General features: G+C 39.3%; 1 protein-coding gene across 4 annotated transcripts in view; it reads left to right on the top strand.

The window, feature by feature from the left end:
- The first annotated feature begins 729 nt into the window (after positions 1–729).
- Positions 730–9,656, top strand: part of rab28 (RAB28, member RAS oncogene family) — a 35,478-nt gene continuing 26,551 nt past the window's right edge. The window contains exons 1-2 of one of the 4 annotated variants that reach the window (XM_076875870.1): positions 730–1,225; positions 7,708–7,804. In XM_076875870.1, the coding sequence (XP_076731985.1) occupies positions 1,151–1,225; positions 7,708–7,804 (172 nt within the window). In that variant the 5' untranslated portion in view covers positions 730–1,150. The remainder of the gene's footprint in view (positions 1,226–7,707; positions 7,805–9,656) is intronic. The other 3 variants (XM_076875875.1, XM_004545824.3, XM_004545825.3) reach the window with 3 other exon arrangements.

Below are 9,656 nucleotides of genomic sequence, written 5' to 3'. Positions count from 1 at the left end.
GCTAAGCCCAGTCAGATTCCATGGGCTAAGGCCTGGCCACCAAGTGCTCACCCTCGAGCTCCTACTTCAGGACTGGCTCCAGGGTGGGATCCCAGTAACTCTGTCCAGGGCAGAGTAAACTGGACCTTTGATTTGTTTTCCCCGCAATCATCATAGGGGTTTTTGTTATAACATAACATTATAACATTCTGGAACTGTTGGGAATTCATTATCCCATGTATAATCATTACAGCCATTAAACACTGACCTCACTTCTGTTTCATGTCTCTTTCTCTTAGACACACACAAAAAACTATACTTATAGTAACTAGTCTGTGCACTCAAAGCAATTTTACAAAACCTTGCATGCGTGGCATTTGCACGTGTTCCCCACACTTTCTGAAATGGTATCATATGGAGACACACACAGTTCTTGTGACAATGGCAAAGTCTCGCTTGAACTCCATCACCACTGTCTCATCACAGAAAGAAAATAAAAACAACAACAACAAAAAGAAAAAACAAGTCACAGACAAGACAGTTTCAATGTGACCTAAAACAAACATTTTCTTTGATTTGAGTCACAATGGTTGATCTAAAATCCGCATCAACAGATAAAAAATGTGAAGCACCGACACAACAGTATAAAATTAAAAATTATTTGGTTTTTTTTGTTTATACTGTATCACTTCAGTAAAAGTGCACTTCAGATGCACTTTGTTACATTTGTCATGTTTTACACCTGCACTTTAACCCCGTGTTACCACGGCAACGGCAACGCGTCACACACAGGACTCCACCACACACACACACACACGCCGGTGAATCGGTTTCCGGTTCGGGTCTTTCTCCTGCAGAGAAGGGCTTCATGGCGGTAAAGAGGATATTTAAAGACTGAAATGCCAAATCCCGAGGACTGTCCGGTACTCTCGCTTTAACTGGAAAAATCGGTGCAAGTGGAGTCAGCGGCGCGTGGAGTGGATCGTATTGAGAGCTGCTGCAGCCAGTCAAGTCTTCTTAGTGGAGTCAAAATGGCGTCTGCGTGCCCACTCAGCTCTCGTCTAATCCGTTTGTGATTATTAGCGTGACAGCTCCATACATCCACCCTTGATTCGTTTCTACCGTTTCGGTTTCAAGCACTAAGTGCTTTTAAAAATTATTTTGTAGCGCCATGTCGGACTCCGAGGAGGAGAGCCAGGACAAGCAGCTAAAAATCGTAGTTGTGGGAGACGGAGCGAGTGGGAAGGTGAGACCACCACACAGACACAAACACAAAAACGGACACCTACTCAACGTTAATTAAGAGGTAATGCTCGAGAAAATGTAACTTGTCCACACTGCACACCATTTTTGCCTACTCAGTCACTTTCTGCTGACACTGTGCTGTCCACGCAGTAACCATGGCGACCGACGCTACTGTAGCCACGGCTGCTAATTAGCTAACAACAACGACAGAGGTAAATCACAACAACATCAACGTAACCCGGGGCGATTATGATTAAAGCTGACGTTTACACGGTCAAATAAACGCCTCAGTCCACGTGTCACTTTAGGTTCTCAATAAATTTTAGCCCACTTCTAGCTGTTATTCAGCACCTGTAGGGCTAACAGGCTAGCCAAGGACACACAAAACGAAAGCTGACGCTAAAGACAGTCAACTTCAGATGATGTTCAAAGGGTATAATTTATCTTTCGGATTTTTATTTGTCATTTTTACATTTTCATATTTAACCAATTTCATACCATACGGCTAATCTGTAAAGTACAAGTAAATTACAGTGACTAATAAAAATCAAATTTCCCCCTCAGCCATTGAGTTGCTACGTTTAGGCTTGTGGATCAGGAAAATGGCAACTGGACTAGTACGGTGACTTTCTACTGAACTGCCCCAACCTCTGAGCAATTCATACACCACATTTATTCATGTCCAAGCGCTTTCTAACATTCACACACTCCAGTGGTTCCGTGGGGTGGGTAACTTGGGCTTTAGTGTCTCACCCATGAATACTTTGGCATGCAGACTAGAGGAGTCATGGATCAATCCACCGAATTTCTGCTTGGTGGACGACCCAGTCTTCCACCCACACAGCCACAGGATGTATTTTGTTTTATTCAATATATTGGTATATTAAGGCTGTAGTTTCAGCTGTATGGTTGGAAGCTTTTTTTGCCTTTTTTGACTATTTTTGAGCAGCACTTTAAATTCAATTAAAGCGTGTGAATAAATTGTCAGCCCTTGTGCTCCACAAACCACACAGCTACAGGAGAATGATAGTTTGTTTAGTATTTAATCCCACCCGTGACTTTGTGTTTACAGGGGGTAACTAATCCTCGACGTCACTTCACTCCTACATTGTAAACCAGTAACACAGCTAGAACAGATATGTAACCATAACAGATATGTTAAAGCTCCCTAATTTCATTTCAACTAACACAATGTCATGGAGCATGCTGGAATATCCCGTGCAGTCGCTCCTAAGATGCTACACTATGCACAGCATTGGCAGTGTGTTTAGGATTATTGTCATGCTTGAAAATAAAGCCGCTGCCACTGAGATGCTTTCCAGATGGTATTGCATAGTGGCATAGTGGATAAAATCTGATACTTGTACTTTTCTGCAATCGTAATTTTATCAATTTTGACAAGATCCCCAACACTTGTTGGCAGCAGTGCAGCCCCAAACCATAAAAGAGCTTCCACTGTGTTTTTCAGATGACTGCAGTCAGTGTTGTGCCTCTCTGCTGACCTCAGTACGTGCCTACAAACATTTAAAATTTGGAGTCATCACTTCATAATACTTAATGCATGATTTTCAATGCGGTTCTTGTATATTTAGGATAGCAGCATTTCTCCCTGTTTCCCTTCCTTAAGAATGGCTTTTTACAGATTCAACTAAAGAAATGGAAACATTGTGAAAAATAGTTTTTACTAGCAGCATTGTGAGATGCTGCTAGTAAAAAATGCCCAAGGGTATATAATATAACACTGGTTCTTCCCTGAGTTAGATCCCTTTTTATTTTTAAATTATAAAGTCAGTGGCTTAACAATGAAAAATCTAAGGTAGGAGGATTGGACTGAAAATAGATGGAAAAAGCAGCTAGTGTCCAAAGAAAAACTTGGAAATCCTTTCAGCAAGCCAGGAGAACTACTGCTCAAAACCTCTTTAATAAATACAATAAAGTCATGCTGTTTGGAAGAAAAATATAAAGAAATAAAGGATGGCTCGAGACTTCTGCACAGTACTCTCGTTTGCAGGGAGAGGATAATAGAATGAAGATGTTACAAGTGAGCAACAAGCTTTGCACTGTACTCCTTTTGTTATCAGAGTTTTCCTATACTTACGGTAAATCTTTGCATAACATTAATGAAAGTGCAGCGTTGTTAGCGGCTGTTGAACAACCTATTTCAGTACAAATAATCTACTGAAAATCAGTGATGTGACGATTTAATGACTGTCATTATGCCTGTCTAAAAGCTTGGCACATGAGTGAGCCCTACAACACTGGGGAACTGTGCGTTTACATTTTATATTTACTATGAGGAAATAAGGATAAAACCTAATTACCACAGAACGGACATAGGGGTACAATAAACAGCAGCATGAACTAAATCCTGTAAAAGTTTGAGAAATCTAAACCGGGTTTTTCTGGATGTAAGAAGATAATCTTTATCTTAATGCAAATACACAAATTTCCTCCAAAAGTTATTCACTGGTGTTCCAACTTAAAAAAAAAAGGAGTTTATCAATGTTTCTTTTTGCCCAATAAGAAAATCCAGGGGTCTGTTTTTACAGAGTTCATGGACTGTAGTTTTGATTCTATCTCAAAGATAGCTGATGGACTTAAACCAGAAGCAATCTGTTGTTCTAAACCTATTAAGTCTACCCAGCCCTTAATCCATGTTGCATGTGCTGCTGAACATAGTTTTAGGACATGTGCCTGTGGTTTGGTCCTGTAATGTAGCGCTGAGATTGAATTTATGCCATGAAAAAATATTTGTTTATGCATTTATCCACAGTCTAATTGCCACCCACAGCTTGTATTTCAGTTCAGGAGGATTATGTCTATGTCAGACCCTGATGAAGGCTTCTAGATGATAATGTGTTGGTCTGTTATGTTGTTTCTTTTTTGTGCGTGTGTGCTTGAAAAAAAAAGTTAAAATATCACGTTGGTTATTTTTTATCGTTATACTTGAGCCACATAATACAGTACCTGGATTTAAAGGATTTTGTTTTAAATTCTGTTTTCATCCAGAGCTGTTTATCAGTATGATGTGTAGACTCTGGGACTTCACGTGTCCTGTTAAAGTATTTTTATTTGTAAAAATCTTTCCTGCCAGAATTTTATCAGTCTGCTTATTCTATAACTTTTCATAGTCATACTAAAATAAAATTTACTTCAACAGAAACTGGAGGACAATCCTTAACTTATTGCATAAAAATGATTGGAAACTATAGTTTATTACATTAAAATGTTTTAAAACTTGCGAGAGATAACATAAACATTACAGGTATGATAAACACAAATATAGGCGTTAAATGAAAAAGCTTGTTCCAAATTAAAATATTTCAACAAAACATATCATTTATGCTTAAAAAATCTTTTTCTGACCACCTTGTTTCAGTGAAATGCATATTTTCATTTTTCTGAATAATAATCAAAGCATGATGATGAATTCTCCAAGTCCCTTTATATTAAACTGCTGTTGTTCTCGCGTCTAAAACTCGGCACTGTGTAGGAACATAGAGGGTATAACAGTTGATAAAGACTGCAATTTGCTTTGCCTGGCTTTTGCAGCTGCTGGTTGTTTTCCATCAGTATGCCTTTTCTCTTCTGGCCAAGGACTCTCATTTGGCTCCAGAGAGAGGCCCTATTTAAGAAAATTATGCCTGGAAGCCCTTTTGAGAAATGTTGCTGTTTTCTCAGTTGATAGAATAAAATAACAGTGGGAAGAAAAACACATATGAAGACTTGTAATATAGTTGTTGCATTGCTAAACCTACACAAGCTAGTTAGTTCCTGTCCCCTTTCAAAGGCACTGGACTGAATCATATTCATTAAAGTCACTTAAAAAGACTTGGAATAAAAAGGCCTAACTTACATCAACAACAGTGGATTTTTTCCTAGTTACACCAAACAATCATTTGCAGCAGTGCATGGAGGTTGTCATGACAATTCGGCTATGTTTCGTCGTCTTCTTCTTCACCGCATCTCGAATCCCAGAGTGAACATGAATGTAATGCAGGGATGTCAAGTGCCTGTCGGCTACACATCCCCTTTCAAAACTGATTTCTTGGTCCTCTGGGAGAAAGAAAATGAATGTAGCAGTAATGGTGAGACCCAATGAGAAAAATGAATGTTCTCATTCTGGAAAGTCGACATTTTTTTTCTTTTGGGGTGTGTGTGCAGAGAACACACAACTCAACTCAGTTCCCAGTAGATACGCTACATTAATAACCCTCCTCACGCTGCTGCCAGGTGTCAGCTCGTCACTGTCTGAATGACTTACCTGCTTGTCTGTTTTGGGCAGAAAACAGGAGCCCTGCCCCCCGTTTTTGAGTAGGCACCGCTGACTGACATCTTGAATGCCGTTTCCCCCCTTATTAATGTCAATTTGCTCAGCAAATTGCAATCGGATCCGTTTTTCTTGGACAGCATTTTCAGCGATATTTTTGCTTGTGGTTGGTTGTCCATTCAGAAGTACAGCGAGATGTGGGGAGGCTTGTCCACCTGAGCGAGATGTTTTTAAAATATGGAGTCTCACATTTAGCCAGGCTCTTAAGGTGCTGGGTCTGACTTACACACAGGTCCATTTTTCAACCTGAGTTATAAGCCACTCGGTTTTTCCTAAATATTTGCTGTTCTCTGACCCATAGGCTAAAAAGGAGCTTTAGGCACAGGCCCTGTACATTAATGGATATTATACAACACCAACATTTATATTGGTTTTAACTGTTTAGGGAAAATAAGGAGGCAGTTTGATACCATGCTCCCTCTTTTGAATTGCATCACATTGCTTGCCATATTTTTTTCCCCCTCCCTCCCTGTTTCTTGTTTCAGTAGAACTTCCCCCCATTTCCCGGCATTGGTATCACTGTTGACCCTGTACTGTTCTCTGTTTGAGTGTCAGGATTACGCCAGCTTTTACATTCGCTGGTTAGCTCCAATTGTACGGTGGAAAAAAAAGGACTACGCAGAGGGAAGTGAGCCAAGCTACTGAAATGCCAAGACAAATGGCCAACGAGGCCAACACGAGCATGTGGAATAAATTTTTGCTGTCCGAGCTTGTTATGCCTGTGTTGTCAGTGATTGTTTGGGCTACTTAAATGACCGATTTTCTCCTTGTTGCGTCAGTCAACTCTAGTAATTTTTCAGTCACTCTTGAGTCTGTGACACACTTCACAGGCTGAGATTAAAAAAGTCTGCAGGTCTTGAACCTTTAGAGAATTAGGGGGATAAAACCTTATTCTGCACCCCGAAGGAAGTGTGAATCAAAAGCGCCTTTGGCAAAGGTTAGAATTACTCAATCAACAGGGTTAATTAAAAGATTAGGTTTACTTATAGTGGCATTCACAAGAAAACAAAAACTATTTACTTTAAGAAATTCTTTGTAAACCTTGATAAGGGGTGTCTGAAATGGCACCTACCCTGGAGAAATAGGGGCAAAAGCCTGTGTTATTTGAAGCATTATCTGACTGTACCTAAAGCTGCTGAGCATGAATGGAGGTAGATAAGGGCACGGGCTCAAGTGAAAGCTTAATGGATTGAAAGAGAATTTAGTTTTAAGTCCTCTAACCCTCAGTGATTGTCAAGCACCACATTAAAATGCATTTTCTGCCACATGAACACTCAGGGAATCCCACTGCTTCACTTCTCCGTTGTGTTTATGCAAGCACACTGCTCTAAAGATAGCTAATAGATGTTCAGCACCTCATTTTTCCCCCTATCCTCATCCATCAAAATGAATTAAACTTGGCATGTCAGGCCTGCTCTATGAATTCCCATGAATTCCCCCCCCCCCCAAAACACAACAGTGACAGTGATGGAGGTTTTATAATTTGTGGCAATTATTAGGTCTGCAGTCCGGAGACATGACACATACTCTGACACCTGTTTTGGTAATTCGCATTGATTTTCACTGTCACATCCAGCAGAGGAGGCAGGCATTTACATCAGACCCGTCTAGTCAATCACAGAGTATTTGTGGGAGCTTAAAATGGATGTGAATGATCACAAGTTTCAAGGTTTCGCTTCCAAAGAAATGCTCATTGTGGCTCCATGCTATTGTGGTAAAAAAAAAAAAAATCACACAGAAGTGTTGTTATATGATAAATTATACCCTTGTATTTTTAGACATTTTAGAAAATAAAATATTGTGAAAAGCTTATTTTGGCTTTCGGTTGGTGTGAATGAAATCAAAGTTTTTCTTCTGCTGCTCTCCAATGACATGTTGCTTTTTTCAAGAAGTTCTTTAATGTAATATACCGTATATTTTCTCTGGAAGGAATTTTGCAGCGTCTTGCATTTTTCTTGGTCTATGTTGCGATTTGAATGTGTATGTGTAAATATATGAGACACATAATATGCACCCAATGACGGTTTGTCCCTGAATCCTTAAAGCATTTTCTTTTTAACTGTTTTGAAAGACGTATATTAAAGTCTCGCTGATAGCTGGAAAGTTGTTTGGCACTCATTCTCCACCTCTCTCCTTTTGTCTTTTTGTTTCAGACATCACTCGCCACCAGATTTGCACAAGAGGCCTTTGGGAAGCAGTACAAACAAACCATTGGTCTGGATTTCTTTCTGAAGAGAATTAGCCTTCCAGGTGAGACACCTTTGTAATCGTTCGGAGACGTGTGTGTTGTACGAGTGTGATGATGATGATAATGATAATGATGATGACTGATGATAATGCACAGCGAATGCTTAAAACACAACAGACTGTGTTAACTGTGAGAGGCTGTTTGAATTCTGTATATCTGCTAGAGGTGGGAATCACCATACATCCCACGATATGATATTATTGCAATTTTTTTAAAATATTTTGCGATATTCAGATTCTACATACATAAAGGTAAACTTTATCAATATTCATTTTATCTAATATCAAAGTCTTGCACTCAGTCTTTCTCTCATTTCAGTTTTATTGTTGACAAACTGAACGGTTTGTATTACAGTCTAGTCCAACTGAACTGAATGCAACCATCTGGTACAATTACAGCTATTCTGAACTATGCAATTTATGAAAACTATGCAGCCCATTCAGCAACTGAAGAATTTGAAAGTAAATTAAAACAAAACATAATTTTACATAAAATAAAAAAGTTTTAAACTTAATTAAAATAAAACATGTCTTAAATTAAAATAAGTAAACACTCATGTTTATTGCTGCCAAAAAAGAGTTAAACACATTTGGACAGTGAAGGAATGTCAGGATTGTTGCTCAGAAAAAGGATCAACATGCTCTGAAGTCAGAGCACAAAAACCTTTTTTGTAACAAAATATCGATTTCTGCTGTCCCTGCATCGATACATCATTAGCAAACAAAATATCACGACACTACACAGTATCGATTTGTTCCCCCACCCCTAATATCTGCCTTAAGATTTTAGATCTTGTGTTTACTTAAAATTATGAGGGGTGAGTAGAGTATTAATAGAAAAGTTAATGAAGGTTCGACAAATAGGCTTGTTGTTCGCCGTCGCTTTTATTTCTGTTTTCCTGTTCTGCCATTTCCAGACAACTTCAGGTAAACTCAGAAGCTGAATGTGTCTTTTCTGGGAGCTCCTCATTGTAGAGTGTCTGTCATTTCTCAGGCTTATTCACTTTGAAAGGTCTTCTCTCCAGAGCAAACAGCACACACTCCCTCTCTTCTTTTTGAGTTGGGTTGGGGGGTTTCACAAGGCCAATGGACAGGTTATGTCCAAACGGGCAAGCCTTGCTCATAATTCTGTGGGCACGGTACAGAGTAAATACATTAACATTTTATATCCATAACGCTGATCCCCCAAGATCAACTGATCTTTGTCCTGCACTACATAAAACATTGATGTTCCTATTTGTTTAGGTTGAGCGCGCAGAAATAAAGCCACACTTTGTTTCCCCTTTAGATCTGTAAAATAAATGTTTATTGACGAATGCTATATTTAGACGAAAGCACTCCGTTTTTACTTCCTACCATGTGAAATGGGGATTTTCAGCATTTTAAATGGCATTTCTTGAGCCCTGCCAAAGCCTAAGCTCCAGAAATTTGCAAAGTGGCTCCATTCTTTCATTACTAATAAAACAACATTAAGCGAGGGCAAATTAAGTGCTAAAAGTAAAAGTTATGCTGATTTGTGACTTGGCTGAAGGATTCTATTTTGACTTTGTGTCAGTTTCAGCTTATGAGACTTAGGAGAACTAAACCCCCAAAAATGCTGTGGTGGAGTCGGGATGAAAAGAACCAACCATAAGCATAGGCTGGGCTCGGCTCCTTAATATGAGCTCGAACAAACGCTATTGATCGTGTGACTTCTCTTTCCAGTAAGTTTTGTTCCTGAAATAATCACAGATCTTTTTAGCGTTAAATTCGAAGCTTTGTTTGAATATAGTGTACATATGTCTGTATCACTGGGGCAGCAACAACACTGGGTTCAACAGCGGACTTGTTAAATGGCCCATTTTCTGGGGAATTG

The sequence above is a fragment of the Maylandia zebra genome, linkage group LG2 (assembly GCF_041146795.1).
Source record: "Maylandia zebra isolate NMK-2024a linkage group LG2, Mzebra_GT3a, whole genome shotgun sequence".
Taxonomy (NCBI): domain Eukaryota; kingdom Metazoa; phylum Chordata; class Actinopteri; order Cichliformes; family Cichlidae; genus Maylandia; species Maylandia zebra.
This window is presented reverse-complemented; position numbering and strand designations above follow the sequence as displayed.